The sequence below is a fragment of the Pan troglodytes genome, chromosome 4 (assembly GCF_028858775.2).
Source record: "Pan troglodytes isolate AG18354 chromosome 4, NHGRI_mPanTro3-v2.0_pri, whole genome shotgun sequence".
In the NCBI taxonomy this organism is placed as follows: Eukaryota; Metazoa; Chordata; class Mammalia; order Primates; family Hominidae; genus Pan; species Pan troglodytes.
The window spans coordinates 22,311,496-22,327,873 of record NC_072402.2 but is presented as its reverse complement, the minus strand read 5'-3'; the positions used below and the strand labels follow the sequence as shown (position 1 = coordinate 22,327,873).

Below are 16,378 nucleotides of genomic sequence, written 5' to 3'. Positions count from 1 at the left end.
GAATTTTGCTGACATTTCAGAAGGTTAAGTTTTAAGTATGTTTGTATTCGAGAACAGGAAATAATCTAAAAAAAAAAAACCCACATACAATCCCAGGTAGTTTTTGAACAAAGAAAAAAATTAAAATGTTATGGGAGAAATCATTCAAAATGTAAAATTATGGTCATCATTCATTAAAAACTCACCCTATCACCAAAGATTATTCTCTATAGTGTTTAATGTATTGATACAGGAACAGTTTTTCTTTTAAAGTTAATGTTTGTATCTCCATGAATCTCTTAAAAACCTGATTAGAATGTATAATAACCTTAAGACCTAGTTAGTACACAAAGTTAGTATACAAAGCTCTCTATCCCTGTCAAAGGGTCTTGAAGGCAAGTCAGGTAATTTATAAGGCTGTATCAAAAATGCTCCATTATCAGGCCTTCAAGGGAATAATAAATAACTGAGTGTAAAATTTTTCTCTAAATATTTTTATTTTTTGTTTTTATTAAAACAAGCTGTTTCTTAGGAATTTCATGATTTAAAGAGCCTTTTATAAGTTAAAAAATCAAAATATTTTAAACAGGAATTATGCCAGCAACTATAATATAGATACTACCAAGCAAATAAGAAAACTGTAAATATCTATTAGTACATTTACTTTAATTGTCTTCTATTCTGGAATTTTAAATTTGAAAATTTAGCTGTAGATGTACTTTCAATCAGGTATGTAGCAAATATTTCTAATATTAAAAATAAATTACATGATTCTTCTTTTAGCTATTGGTGTATGGGATATTCCTTGGCAAAACACTACATAAAATACGAACATCAGTCCTCTACTGTACAGTTCACTATTTGAAGCAGTTTACTTAGCCATTAAAAGGATGTAGACATCTTAAAACACTGATTTATTTAACTAGTGGAAAGGAATATGAAACTATGCACGATATATCGGTACTATGCTCACTATCTGGGTGACAAAATCATTTGTACACCAAACTCCAATGACATGCAGTTTACCCATGTAACAAACCTGCACATGTACCCCTGAACCTAAAAGATTGAAAAATAAATAAAATATTTTTAAAAAGAAACTATGTAGGATAAACAAAGCTCACTTTTTATTTGTAACATTTCTAGTGCTTTCTACATTGGTAAGATTTTAAGTTTCAGTTTAACCTAGTAAGATTTCTTCCCTAAGGCATAACTAAACACGTCATTCATTTGATCCTCTTAGACTCAAAGCTTTAAAAAAACTTTACTATTTTATGTGGGGAAAGCATAGAGATAAAAAAAATCAAAGTAATATAATACTCTTTTATAGCTTTTCAAGTATTAGGTATCAGATGAAGTGCTTATAATAAATCAGAAAGGCATGAAGTAGCAGGTTAATTATAGGGACTCAAATGTTTCCCTTTTTCCTATTTTAATTTCAAATATAGGAATTTTGAGTTGTCTGGTATTCACAGTGAAATGTAAACTCTAATTTACAGTAAGTAAAATACAAAAGACCAAGCAACTATGGTTTCACGTCTTGTTAAAATATTTAAATCATTATATTTTCTCCAATATATGGGAAAAAATAAAAGAAAAACAATTTTAGAATATTATCATCTAATATTTGATATGTACGGACATTGTGATAAGCATTGAGTAATGAAATTCTGTATTTTTTGAGATCAATTGTACAATGTGTGCTTCTTGCTTTTAAAAGCACATTTTCAATTTAAAAGGTAGGTATCAGGTATGTTGTTTAGCCTGCCAAAGAATTTTGTGCTTTACAAATAAAAAGGCAAAATTTCTTTAAATGAAGAGTTCCCTCACCAATTAAAAATATCCTAAATTTATTACAAATTTTCGTTGTGTAGGTTTCGTTTTTTTTTTAAACCCAATTAGAATGAAGTGTGTGTCATGGGTAAATTGATTGGTTCTGAGACTAGGCTGACTTGGACTAATTGTGTCCTTTGTGCAACCTTCCATAGATTCCTCAATCTTTCTATCTGTCAAACAAGGCTCATCATACCTACTTGATAGAGTTAAACTTAGGTTGTACAATGCCTTGCTAAATAATGGTTTGGTTTTGTTTTGCTTTTGGAGACAGGGTCTGGCTCTGTCATCCAGGATAGAGTACAGTGGTCCAACCACGGCTCACTGTATCCTTGAGCTCCTAGGCTCAAGCAATCCTCCCACCTCAGCTTCTTGAGTAGCTGAGACTACAGGCATGCATCATAATATCCAGCTATTTAAAAAAATTTTTTTGTAGAGATGGGGTCTTACTATGTTTTCAGGGCTGGCTAGTCTTGAACTCCTGGGCTGAACTGATCCTTTCACCTCAGCCTCCCAAAGAGCTGGGATTAAAGGCATGAGCCACTGTACCTGGCATAAATAATATTTAATGACCAAATGTACAAGAATCCTGCCTAATCTAGTGCTCTTTTTTTTGAGTGACAGTATAGCATGGTGGTTATGAGCATGGACTTTGGAGCCAGAAAGCCTGGGTTTCAATTCTGGCTCCCTCACTAGCTAGTCGTGTGATCTTAAGTAAGTTACTTAATATTTCTGTGGGTTAGTTTCCTCATATGCAACTGAGGTTAGTTTCCTCATATGTAAACTGAGGATAATAATGTAGTTACATCACAGGGTTGTTATAAGGGCTACATGAGTTAATATTTGTAAAGCACTTAAAACAATGCCTGGTACTTGGTAGGTGCTATTCTACATAGCTATTACTTCCAGGTGTAACTTATGGATATGGATAATATGAAGGAGCAAATGCTGATAGCAGAGACTGTTCCAGCGAGATATAAAAGGTCAACTCGATTTAGTTGGTATTAGAAGACAGCTGTCTCTTTGCAGCATGGAATGAGCCACAAAAAAGAGCCAACCAGGGGTTTGGCCAACGAAACTCATCTACTTTCCAGATCCTCATCAAGTGTTTTCAATTTTCCTGCTTAAACTAAATTTCCAGAGCACCACATCAAAATATATTCAAAATTTAAATATAAATGATTTGGAGACTGTCTAATTTTACATTTTCCACACCTTATTTCCCCTTCACTAGTTTGAGTAATGAAAAATCGATTAAAATTGAAAGCCTTAGTTGGAAGGCACAAAAAGAATAAGCAATAAAGAGAGAATAAAAACTAAATCATCATATAACTCAACAGAGAAATGTAGAATTGAACCCTGAAATACGTGAAAAACCGGGAGGTTGTCTGAGAGTTAAAAGTCACTACAATTAGTACAATACACTATTTATTTATTTTTCACAGGTACTTGATGAGAAGGAAAACAAAAACCTAACTGTTACAAAGTGAGGTCATACTTTTAACGGGAAAACTATGTATTTCATGTTTCTCATCTGTAAAATGGGGATAACAGTATCTCATAAAAGTGTTATGAGGATTAAATGAGATAAAGTATACAAATTGCTTAGGATAGTGCCCAGTGCATTATCATTTAAGCATGAGAGATGCTGATGATCAGCATAAGGATGATGCCACTGCCTTCTGATTCGCAAGAGACTCATAAATCCTAGTTCTATTTTAAAAGTTTATCCTTAAAGACACTACTATGAATTTTTTAGAACTGTTCTTGACCCAGTCATGTCTTAGGCCATCATGGCTGGCTGACAGATTACATGTATTCATACTGATAGCAATGACAGAATTCTATGAGAGTGAGGCAGAACTCTTAACACAGTAGTTGGATATGAAGGTATCTGTTCTGAGAATCTACTGTGAGATCTTAGAGTAAACACACATGCTACCAGACGTTAAAGTTTACAATATACTAAAGATATCTAATATATTACTACATATTTAATATGTAGACATAATATAAATATGTTTAATATTTGGATAGATGCCCTACAATGTGTAATAGGAAGCAAACCTGAAAATTTGAGGCTGAGCCTAGAACAGTGGTAGAAACTTTCATTACACTATCAATGATAATTGGAACAGGAATTTTTTCCTGAGATAAACTGAGCAGTAACACAATGGTAATATATAGGCCACTGATCTCACATTATTTTATTTTCACAATTTACAGGGCATCATTTGATGGAGAAAGTCGAGTTTTCTTTGTTGTCGGCAGACAGGCTACTAGAAACCTTTAGAAAATCAACATTTATACTTATAAAGAATCCCAACTGGAAAGGAGTCAAGACTGGGGATTTCTACGGTAGGAGAAAGTTGAGTGTGTTTTATCTTTCTGCCCAGCACAGAAAGATAAATATAAAGTTTTTCTTCTAATGCAGTTGTCTGGTGAATGCAGTATGGAAATTTGGAGAAAACAGAAGTTAGATATTGAGACTTCTGGAAATTTAGGCACAAATAGGCATATTAGAAGTTTAATATGCCTATTTAGGCACAAATATTAGAAGTTTAATATGCCTATTTGTGCCTACATATCCATTTAAATCATCTGACTCAATTATAAAATTGTCACTAAAATACTGAATAGCAATTTTTATTTGTATTCTAATGCTCTTTAACAAGCTTCTTCATGAGAAAAATTCATATAAGGTATGGAAAAACTAAGAAGAAATCTGAATACACTAATCTTAGGAGGTAATTAGATTTAGAAGAGGCCATGAGGATGGAGCCCCCAAGATGGGGTTAGTGTCCTTATAAGAAGAGGAAGAGACTAGAGCTTTCTCTCACTCTTTCTGCCATGTGAGGACACAATGAGAACATGGCTATAGGCAAACCAAGAAGGCCCTCAATGAATCCCAACCATGTTAACACCCTTATTTAGGACTTCTCAGTCTCCAGAACTCAGAGAAATAAATGTTGTTTAAGCCACCTGTCTATGGCATTTTTGTTATATCATTGGTAGACATACGTACCTTAAAGTCAATTCTGATGAGGTCTCAGATGAAAATGAGAAACATGTTACCAGACAATGGAGAAAAGGTAATCCTTGAGATAAAGTGGCAAAGAACTTGGCTGAATTGTGTGTTCTAGTGTTTTCTAGAAGGTAGAACTTGTGACAATAAAATTGAATATTTAGCTGAGGAGATTTCTAAGTAAAGTGTTAGAGGAGCAGCTTGGTTCCTCTTGATTGCTTATAGTGAAAATGTAAGAAGAGAGAAATGAGCAAGAAATTATTAAGAAAAAAGGATAGAGAGCTTATAGATTTTGGAAATTCTCAGCCTATCCATATTGAACAAAAGAGAAAGGATGTTCTGAAGAGAGCACTAAGGATGTGGCTGAACAAACATTTGATAAGGAGATTAGTATGGCGTGAACCACAAACTTAATCAAATATCCCAGCAGGAAAACTGTCAGTTTGACCTACAGGGAAAGAAGATGGGACTGTGGGAAGGCAACTGTCTACAAGACAGGAAGTATGCCCTCACTAGAGCCTGGATCTGCTGGTACTTTCATTTTGGGTTTCCTAGCCTCCTGAACTGTGAGAACAAATGTTTGTTGTATAAGCCACATACTCTATAATATTTTTGTTATAGGAGCCCAAAATGACCAAGATAATGAATAAATACTTAAATAAGCAAACTAATTTCTAGAGGGTATGAGCCTTACCTTATTCAACTTAATCACAGAAAACATAACTGAAATTTGGGGTTCAAATAAGGTTCTGCTAGTTTCTTTGATTAGAGATTTCAGTATGTTCTCAGTTGAATTCCTAATCAATTTCCATTAACAGCGCTTCTAAGTGTTCAAAATTTCAGGGCCACAGACTGTACCTTCTGTGCACTCAGTGAGACTGACTCTCAATGTCCCTGTTTTTCAACTTAAATGATCAATTTTGTTCTCTTGTCCATCTTTTTTCTCTATCTTGTGGCTCAGGCCTTACTTTCTTCATTTGGACCCAACATAGCACCATTTGAGATCTGGTCCTGATAATTCATTTATAAATAAATCTACAATCAACAACTATTTCTTGAGTATATACTCATTGTATGTCCAGCCAGGCTAGGCAGCATGGCATAAACCAATGAAAATAATACATTTGTTATTTATTTTCTACCAGTTAAAAAAAGAATTCTAAGGTTGCATCAAGCAAAAGATAACTATGTATTAGGATAATGAATAGGAGACTGAGGCTGAGAATAAATTACTGAAATGGAAAACTAACCATAGCTCTGGGTTTCTGGGAGATAAAGGCAAAAATGTATTACATAGCTATTATTTTCTAACAAAAAGAACGTATCAGTTAATCTATACAAATGATTTTTCCTAGTACTTACCTCTAAGACAAATTTACTGTATGGATCTTTATACTGTGGACCTTAACATAATGACCTCTTAGCTATTATCCCACTTCACAAATATCCCCTATATTATTCTCTTTGTTTAAAAATGTTTCCTATTTAGACTAAAACCTTCTTGAGGCCAGAGACCATGTGTTCTAATGTTTCCCCAGTACTTGTATGGAGTGGGTATGTTCAACTGAATCAGTAATTATCTTTAATAACAATTTTTGGAAACATTTCTTGCCTTGAGGGCATAATATTCAATCTTAACTCCAAGAAAACACTTTTTTGGTTTGCTTGTTTTTGGAGACAAAACAAGCTTGCTGTGTTGCCCAGGCTGGAGTGTGGTGGTGTGATCATAGCTCACTGCAGTTTCAAACTCCTGGGTTCATGCAATCCTCCTGCCTCAGCCTCCTGAATAGTTGGGACTACAGGCATGTGCCACCATGCCTGGCTAATTTTTTTAAAAAAATTTTTGTACAAACGAGGTCTTCCTATGTTGCCCTGGGTGGTCTCAAACTCCTGGCCTCAAGCAATCCTCCTGCCTCAGCCTCCCAAAGAATTGGGATTACAGGCATGAGCCTCAAGGTCCAGCCAAGAAACACTTTCAATCCACAAAGTCAAACTTTTGTGGTTCTGGTGGCTTTATTGTAAGCTAAATTCATTCAATAGAAGTGTTAAAAACCTGTAACAGAAAATATGAAGTGAGAACAATTGATATACATGTAGGGGTTAAAAATCTCCAACTCTGAAAGTTAAAATTACAGAGACCTAGAAGAGTATCACTTTGTTACTCTGAGACCAAAGAAGGTGTTAGACCACCATAGTGAACATTTGGCCATAAGACAAGGAAAAATGATAGTCCTTCCTCTACATTTCCTTTATTGCCACAGAAACCAGATAACCAGGGTACCAAAGACCAGTCCAGAGTTATCTTACATGTCCTCAGAATGCAGTATTCTACTTATTCCATTCTAATCTAAGCCACATAATCAGACTTCTGCCTTGATTTGTTCACAATCCTTCTGATTTTTATGCCTATGATAATAGCTTATTTCTTTCCCTGAGAAAGATCCCATTTTGAAACTCCCAGGCAATGAGTGAAGCCTTAAACCTTTTACCTTGTGAATCCTCCCCCTGGTACTGGATCCTGTTTATTTTTTCTCCTTCATTTCCTATAAAGGAGTGAGGTGGGATATGGTGAAGGAAAATAGGCACTCTTAAAACCAATTACTAGATTTTGTTTGCTCGGTCATTACCCATTGCCTTGATTTTCTGTTCCCCACAACCAGATTGTACTTCCTGATTCAAACCTGAGCTTACCATACTCTGATATAACTCCCTGGTGAGAGCTCACCTTCTATTCCCTCTAAAGCCAACCTCTACAGCTGAAGTAGCTCCTCCTGAAACTATCCTGAACTCTAGTAATAAGATCTTTACTCAAATCTGGCTTCCACTCTTGTTCCCTCAAGCCTTCCCTTAACAAAGATCAAGTATGCTTTGAGTCTAAATCCACCTGGCTCCTCTGAGTTAACTTGAATAAATTATTTAATAACGATTGGATCCTAACTTTTAAAAGTTAAATAGCTTTGATTGTGAATTATTTTTGTCCCCTAGAAGTCCTTTCCAATTTGAGATGTCTGAGGTGCACTGCGCCTGGGAATTTTATTTGGGAGAGGGCTTACAATGAATGATCATTTTAAGGTTACAAGAACAGTAAAAACAGCCCTATTATCAACTGAAATGTGTTTTTCTACATTCCTTCTTATAAAAGGCTTACAATAGTCAATCATAGTCTCATATTTGCAGTAAAATACAAAATCTATCATTAAGATCTTTTATAATACCAATGGAAAAAAGAAATATTTCTTATGTAATGATTTATATTTAACAAATTAATATGTCAATTCCTTTGAGTTCCCCTTAACTTGTTATTGTGCTAATTTTGCCAGGCAATCCTTGGTTTCCTAGCAGTCTTTGTGGAATCAGGAGACAGAGTGACCAATCTCTCAGCTACAAACAATGCAGGGAAGGCAGTAGGACCTGAATGCAGCTCATCTACTATGTGGACACTAAGAAAAACCTCTTCCAAAGGTAATTCCAATTGAGTAATATGGGTCCTTTATTCTACAAAAAGATCCTTATTAAAGATTAGTGAAATTTTTCTCCACTTCAGCAGCCTTCCAAACAATAGAATCTTGGTGTGCATGAAGGATATAAAAGGATATAAACATTAAGGAGCACACTAGGTTCTTAAGGGAAATAACCTATCAGGAATGAAAACAATCACAACTAATATCATACTTAATGATGAAATACCGAACAATTTCCTCTTAAGATCAGGACCAAGACAAGGATGTCCATGCTAGCCACCTTTATTCAACCTTGTACTAGAGGTTCTAGCCAGGGGAATTTGGCAAAAAACCAAAAATATATAAATTAATTAGATAAACATGCATCCAGATTGAAAAGAAAGAAGTAAAACTATCTGTATTCACGAATGATATGATCTTGAATATGAAAACTCCTAAGGAATACACACAAACACACACACACACACACACACACACACTGATTAGAACTAAAAATAGTGAATTCAGCAAGGTTGCAAAATACAAGACTAACATATAAAAATAAATCATGTCTCTATCTACTAGTACTGAATATGAAAATAAAATAAACAATTTCAGTTAGAATAGCTTCAAAAATAATCAAATACTTAGAAATAAATTTAAGAGAAGAAGCTTAAGACTTGTACACTGAAAACAACAAAGCATTTTTGAAAGAAGACCTAAATAAACGGAAAGAAAGCACATTGTCACGGATTAGAAGACTTAAGATTGTCAAGATGGCAACACTCCCCAAATTAACCTATTTAATCAATCCCAATACAAATCTCTGCTTTTTTATTTTTGCAGAAATTAACAAATCAGTCCTAAAATTCATATGGAAAAGGAAGACCTAGAACAGCCAAAATCATCTTGAAACAGAATGAACAAAGTTGGAGGATCTACTCCCTGATTTCCAAACTTACCACAAAGCTACAGTAATCAAGTCAGTGTGGTACTGGTATGAAGACAGGCATATATATGGAATAAAATACAGTCCAGAAGCAAACCCTTACATTTATAGTCTATGGATTTTGACAAAGGTGCTAAGACAAATCAAAGAAGAAAGAAGAGTATTTTTCAATAAGTGGTGCTGGGATTAACTAAATATCCATATTCAAAAGAATTAAATTGGACCCTTACCTCACACAATACACAAAAACTAGCTTAAATGACAAAAACAAAAACTAGATAAATTGGACTTCATCAAAATTAAAACTTCTGTACTTTGGAGGAAATCATCAAGAAAGTGACTTAGTCATCCAGAGAATGGGAGAAAATTTTCACAATCATTTATCAATAAGAGATTTGTACCAATATATAAAGACCTATGAAAAATCAAAAATAAAAATCATAACCCAATTAAAATTGAGCAAAGGATTTGAGTAGACATTTCTCCAAAAAATACAAATGGCCAACAGCACATAAAAAGAGGCTCAACATCATTATTCATCAGAGAAATGAAAAAGAAAAAAAAAAAACTACAGTGAGATGCCACTTCACACCCACTAGGATAGCTAATATAAAAAAAGACAGATAATAATAAGTGCTGATGAGGATGTGCAGAAAGTGGAACCCTCATACACTGCTGGCAGGATTGTAAGTATGGGGAGAAATGGGTAATGGGTATGGAATTTCTTTTGGGGTGATAAAAATGTTGTAAAATTAGATAGTAATGATAGTTGTACAAGTCTGCAAATATGCAAAAAGACTTTGAACTGTATATTTTATTTAAAGGATGAATTTTATGGCATGAAAGTCATATTTCAATAAAGCTTAATAAATCTCCATTACATCTTGATAAAAGTATGTAAAATTTATCTCAGAAATTAAAGTTTTAAAAATGCAAACAAGCGAACGTAAGCTAATTATTAAATAAAAGGTGAAGCTGAACCGATTGGAGATGAAATGGAAAGTTTTCTAGACTTATTTCATAGACTGCCATATAACATTGTAAGGATATTATTATGATGATAATTTAGTTATATTATAATTTAGTTTAGTCATTTTCTTATTTTATTGAAAAGACTATACCTACAAGGGTGTGTCATACAGAAGCAATCTTTTCAGTCAGACTGAGAGCTGGGCATGCCAGCAACAAGGAGCCTATAAAAGTCTTACACCTGAACGAAAAAAGTAATACTGTCTAATGTGGAGTAACTGATTAGGTAGAATTCCCAAATCAGTCAATATTTAAATGGAGAGTAGGGAGAATTAATAAATTTAGTTAGTAAAAGAGTTAAGGTTTAAACTCTATATGTTAGTCAACTAACTGTGCAGATATTTAAGACTACTCATGTTGTTGTAATATACATTATTTTCAAACTTGGGATAAGAGCAGTATTAGCCTCTTTATCCTCAAGATATTTCTAGATCATTTGGGCAAAATGAGATTGGACATAAAAGATAACTTTAACAAAACTAATTAGTATGTATCTTGAAGTTATATTACAAATGGCAATTTATTTTTACTGAATTACCTAGATTTTTAAAGTAAGTTTGTAAGAGTATTTTTGGCCTGAGTTATCTGGATACCATTATGATTCAGTTTTTCTTGCTTACTTCCCTTATTTTAACTTCCCTCAATTTTTGACTCCCAGCAGCCCAACTTTTAGCAGTTCTCATTGATCACATTATGCAGATATCTTACCAATATCCAATTTACTTTGTTCCTCATGGACAAAATATAAATGACACTTCTTTAAGGTCACAGTTAGCTGATGTAAAAGACTAATTATTTTAGTTCCATTTTCTCTTCAGTGTAAATCCAAATCATGCTCCAGGCAATTTAAAAAAATCTGCTGAGAGTAGAGAGAGGTTGAGTGTCCTCATGCAGCTATGTCCAAAACCAGTCCTCTATCAGCTGCTGAAGGGCAGCTTAGGCTGCCTGGAGGCCAGGGAGCCCAGCATGGAACAATGGCAGGAAAATAGAGTTCCCTTCATTCCTTAATTCACATGCAAGTGAGGTGCCAATCAAGTGCTGACAAGCATGGAGAAACCAAAATCAAAAGTGGGTAGCGATACACTTTCAAAAGGAGCTGTTTTCACACATTTCTAAGTGATTTTTAAATGATGGTTGGGAATATACTAATAATAACATGGAAAAGGAAATAAAAGTAATAAAAACACACAAAATTTGTATCAGTTGAGATGATTCAATAAACTAATGAAATATATTTACTAAAATTACTTAACATGTTTTATAAAAACATATGAACACTGTTGTTTTGGCTAAGCAAAGAGATTTCCATTCAAATTGATATATTGAGCACTGCAAACAGGGAAGGTAAGGTGTGCTGAGATCAATAACTGGGCATTGATAAACCCTGTTAATTTCCAAATTAAATAAAAAATTTAAGGTTACTTGATTTGGCCAAACTGATCGCCTGGAAAGATAAGAGCAAAACACTCTGAAATGGCCAACAATAAAAGTGATGAAATCACTTCATCATAGTAGCTGGAGAAAAAGATGATGAAGAAGGTCAAAAACTGCATTGTTTTAAAATGACAGTTAATTTTCAAAAAATGAGCCTGAATTTTTTACAACTAGTATAAGGCAAAAGTAAGTTGCATTATTTGTAGATTTCTTTCCAGATGAATTTGGTAAATGCATTCTAATTATGGTTAATAATTCTATTATGTGTAAAGTAAAATTTGTAAGAAATTTCAGGCTTTGTAAATGATGGTTTAATAACTGTAACTTTACATATTGGCATTATTTTAAGTATACAGAAAAGATAACAGAGGCAGATATATTACTTTTAAAAGTTCATTATCAATTCATGAGATGAAACAGTTCTTTCCTTTTGTCTTTAATGACTAAATCCTACAATCAATAGGGTTGTCTTATCAAAATTTATTTTTACTAGGAACACAGAGAGTTCAGAGAATTGGAAACCTGAGTTGTTACCATATGGTGAGAGTAAAAGCAGTTAATAGCATATTTTTAATATCATGTTTCTTCTTATTATAGTAAAATGTATACTGTTTTTTAATGAGGTTAGATCTAATCAAGTTCTAAGATTTACTACCATAAAATGAATATTGGTTTTGAAAAAAATCTCTGATTATAAGATATTCTTCAGGATAAATACAACATTTTAAGATAGGATATAATAGTAAATTATGTTCTCACTTTTCGAAAACAACAATTAGCAAAATATTAAAGCATAAGTAATTGCATTTACTGGTGAAACTGTACTTGCTACAATTTACATTTAAAACAATTTTTTTTGAAATTCATGACATAACAAAGAATGTGAACTTGTATGACAGTGGTAGAAAAACGATTTCCATGCATTCAAACATGACGCTACAAACTAAGACTGTTCCCTAAGAAATGTGTGTGTGTGTGTATGTGTGTGTGTCATCTTTAATCAAAAGTAAAATTTTATGACAATTTAAATGACTGAAATCCAAAGGATTTACTGTCTGACATGTGTACTGCACTACTGGGACAAAAAACCAAATCATAATTTAAGATTTACATATTAATCTTGACAATTTACTTGCTTGTTAAGTTAATATTAAAATTTTGAATGAAAGTAAAACAATTCATACAGTACAGTTAATGTTGAAAAGTCCTGAAAAAATGCCTATTTGTCAATATTTTAACACCATGAGTTTTTAAATCTGCTTTTGCCTAAAACTGAATAACATTTTTTTTTCAGTTTTAGGCAAAAGCAAAGGATCTAAAAACATTTCAATGTTTATTATTTCTTTAACAATACTATATTTTAGAAAGCCTTTCAAACAAAAACACAGTGGACCTAAACATATTAATCAAATTTGTCGAAAAATAATGTAAAATTCATCAGGGTACAATGTTATTTGCTTAAAGGAATCCATTGTATGAGGTCAGGAACCAGTCTTTATTCATTTGCCACCATCCGTATGCTTCCATTACATACCCCCAAATCAAAGTTATTTCACAAAAAGTAGCAAAAAAAAAAAAAAAAAAAAAAAAAAGAAGATGAGATAATTGCCATTAATACTTTAGAACCTAAACAACGTATATTACATTAAATAGACTTCTCAGCCCTGGCGTTGCCTGACAGATATGTGATGTGCCAGTGGTTATATTATATTCCTCCTCCCATGCATGTGCCTCCTGCAGAGACAGCAGACTACAGAAGCTGACCCTTACTGAGACCATCTTGTCTCTCTGACAAAGCTCCTTTTTAACTTCTTACTTACTGGTTACTTCCTGTGATGGAGAAAAACTTTAGCTCAGCTTGTGATAATTTCACAGGCCCTGAGGACCCTGACCCTAATAGCCTCAAGGTCAGAAGTCAAGTCTTGTTCTGAAACATCTGTGTGCTTTATATTAAAGTGGAACAAAAGTGGAGAAATATCCACCAGTGTGTGACAAGCAGGACGGGCAAAATAGGACTGACACACTGGTCATCTGTTAACTCTGGCATCTTCAGTTCATTGTAAAAACTGTCCAAAAGGAATGTAAATTTTAAGTTTGGTGTGTAAAGGTTTTCGTAAACTGTCTTAAAGTTAAAAAATGGGAATTTATGTTTTATAGAACTCTAAAATTTGATTAGCCTTGCAGACTTTCAGACATATTTTAAGTCACTCTACAAGTCAAGAAATTTCATGCTTTAAGTAATTTAACAGCTTACAAAGAAAAAATAAGCTATATATAATCTATATCTATGGAGATATAGAGATATATATATCTATATAGCTATATATTTATATCTGTAGGGATTGAAAGGAATTATTTGAAAAACAACATTCATATTTTAAAAAGTACATCATAGTAGTGTGCTAAAGAGCTATCTTAAGATATCAAAATAAATAAATTAATTCAGCATAGTTAAAATTAGTTGAAAATAATCCCTAAAAACTGAAATAAATTTAGAAAATAAATGATTTAACTTAACGATTTATTGATCTTAAGACAGCAGAAGCACTTGTAGAGTTAAGTCAGCTAAAATATTCTCAGATGTCACTACCAGTTTTATAACTAAATCAAGTGGGTAAGCAATAAGACATAGGGTGGTTGAAAAGGTCACGGAAATATATTCAATTTCCATGTCAGAGAAAAACATGCCAAAGTCTAGAAACATAAAAATTAGGCAATCAATATTGTGTCTCTGGTTCAATGTCCACTTAGATCTATTTGGATTTAAAATGATCAACTGCACTTTTATCAAATTAACTATTTTATGGTAGGATTGGTAACTTCCTGTAACATAAGAGATTATGGACAGATCCCATGAATTCTTCATTAATCCATTATTAGAATTGATTATATCACATTAACCATGCTGGCCCATGATTGTGATATTGTAATATTGCATCTAAAACAGACAGAATTCAGAAATTTGGTAATTTTTTTCTATCATGTACACATAATCTTAACTCCAAGAATCAAATTATTTTTAAATATGAAGATTTCTATGACCAAGCAATGCATTCTAGTTAGAAGCAGATTAATGGAAGCTTTCTTGTAGTTTTAATACTAATTATATAAAATTCTGATCAAGTATCAAGTACAAGTCAGTTAAAGACTATCAAAATATTCTCAAGTATTCAAAATGTCTCTTGAAATTTTAAACACTTTATAGATAACATAAGACTCAATGGTGTATACATAAAGCAGAAACAATAAATATCATGAAATGTATGGAAACTGGCACCATAATGTAGAAATTAAAAACTAATATGTAAATAAGGAACAGGCAAAAAGCTTTCTGGTTAGCACTAAAAAGCTCTGTCACCATAAAATAAAGTAGTAGGCTGAGGCAGGCGGACCACGAGGTCAGGAGATTGAGAACATCCTGGCCAACATGGTGAAACCCCGTCTCTACTAAAAATATAAAAATTAGCTGAGCATGGTGGTGCATGCCTGTAGTCCCAGCTACTTGGGAGGCTGAGGCAGGAGAATAGCCTGAACCAGGGAGTCAGAGGTTGCAGCGAGCTGAGATGGTGCCACTGCCCTCTAGCCTGGCGACAGAGACTCTGTCTCAAAAAATAATAATAATATTAATAAAATAAATAAGTAAATTAATAAACTATTTTCAAACATCATAAAATTATTTACTCAAAATATGTTATTTTCCTTCTTTATAACATAACTTAAAGAGTATTGATACCAACAGAAAGAAAGGAGAGGGGATAAACCTACAAGGAGACTGGAAGTACAGAGAGTGAAATAAGCACTTACCAGTTCAACAAAAGCAAGTCCTCCATAGCTGTGAGCAACGAAAAACACATTCTCAGCAGCAGCCTGAGCTATGAAATGATCCCAAACATAGACTGCATGTTCTTCAGGAGAACCATTTTCCTATAAGGGAAACAAATGTCATATATTACATATTATACCTAATTATTATCATAGCAAACAACAATTAAATTATATGCTTGTATACACAGCATATGAAATACAATGGTTATAGCTCATTCAAAATAAAAATAATATAAAAGAACTACATTGAAAATTCAAATTAGAGAATATGAGAGGACTTCAAAAAGTTTGTAAAAAAATAGAATTAAAAGATAAAAATTAAAAAAAACACTTTATTTCTGAACATTTCATGAAGGTCAAGAAACTTTTGTAAGTGGTGATACATGCCTTTTAGTAGGCTCCTAAAGAACTCCGGGTCCTGGTAATTTAACCATGTCAATGCAGTCTTTTTTACATTATTAACTGAAGAAAAGTGATGCCCTTAAACATTTTTTAAGATTAGAAAACTACAAGTCAGAAGGAGCCAAATCAGGACTGCAACGTGGATGCCTAATGATTTCCCAGAGAAACTCCTGCAAAATTACCCTTGTTTGATGAGAGGAATGAGCAGGATATTCTTGTGGTTGAGAACTCTCTGATGAAGCTTTCCCAGGCATTTTTCTGCTAAAGCTTTCGCTAAATTTCTCAAAACACTTTCATAATAAACAGATGCTATTGTTCTTTGGCCCTCTAGAAAGTCAGTAAGCAAAATGCCTTGGGCATCCCCCCAAACTGTTGCCAGAACCTTTGATCTTGACCAGTCAGATTTTGTTTTGACTGGACCACTTCCATCTCTTGGTAGCCATTGCTTTGATTGTGCTTTGT

General features: G+C 33.3%; 1 protein-coding gene across 17 annotated transcripts in view; it reads right to left on the bottom strand.

The window, feature by feature from the left end:
• The window catches only part of ARB2A (ARB2 cotranscriptional regulator A), a 493,797-nt gene that overhangs the window by 190,203 nt on the left and 287,216 nt on the right, over window positions 1–16,378 (bottom strand). For all 17 annotated transcript variants that reach the window (XM_001137302.7, XM_063810257.1, XM_063810253.1 and 14 more), the window contains one exon: window positions 15,494–15,613. In XM_001137302.7, coding sequence (XP_001137302.1) covers window positions 15,494–15,613 — 120 coding nt within the window. The remainder of the gene's footprint in view (window positions 1–15,493; window positions 15,614–16,378) is intronic.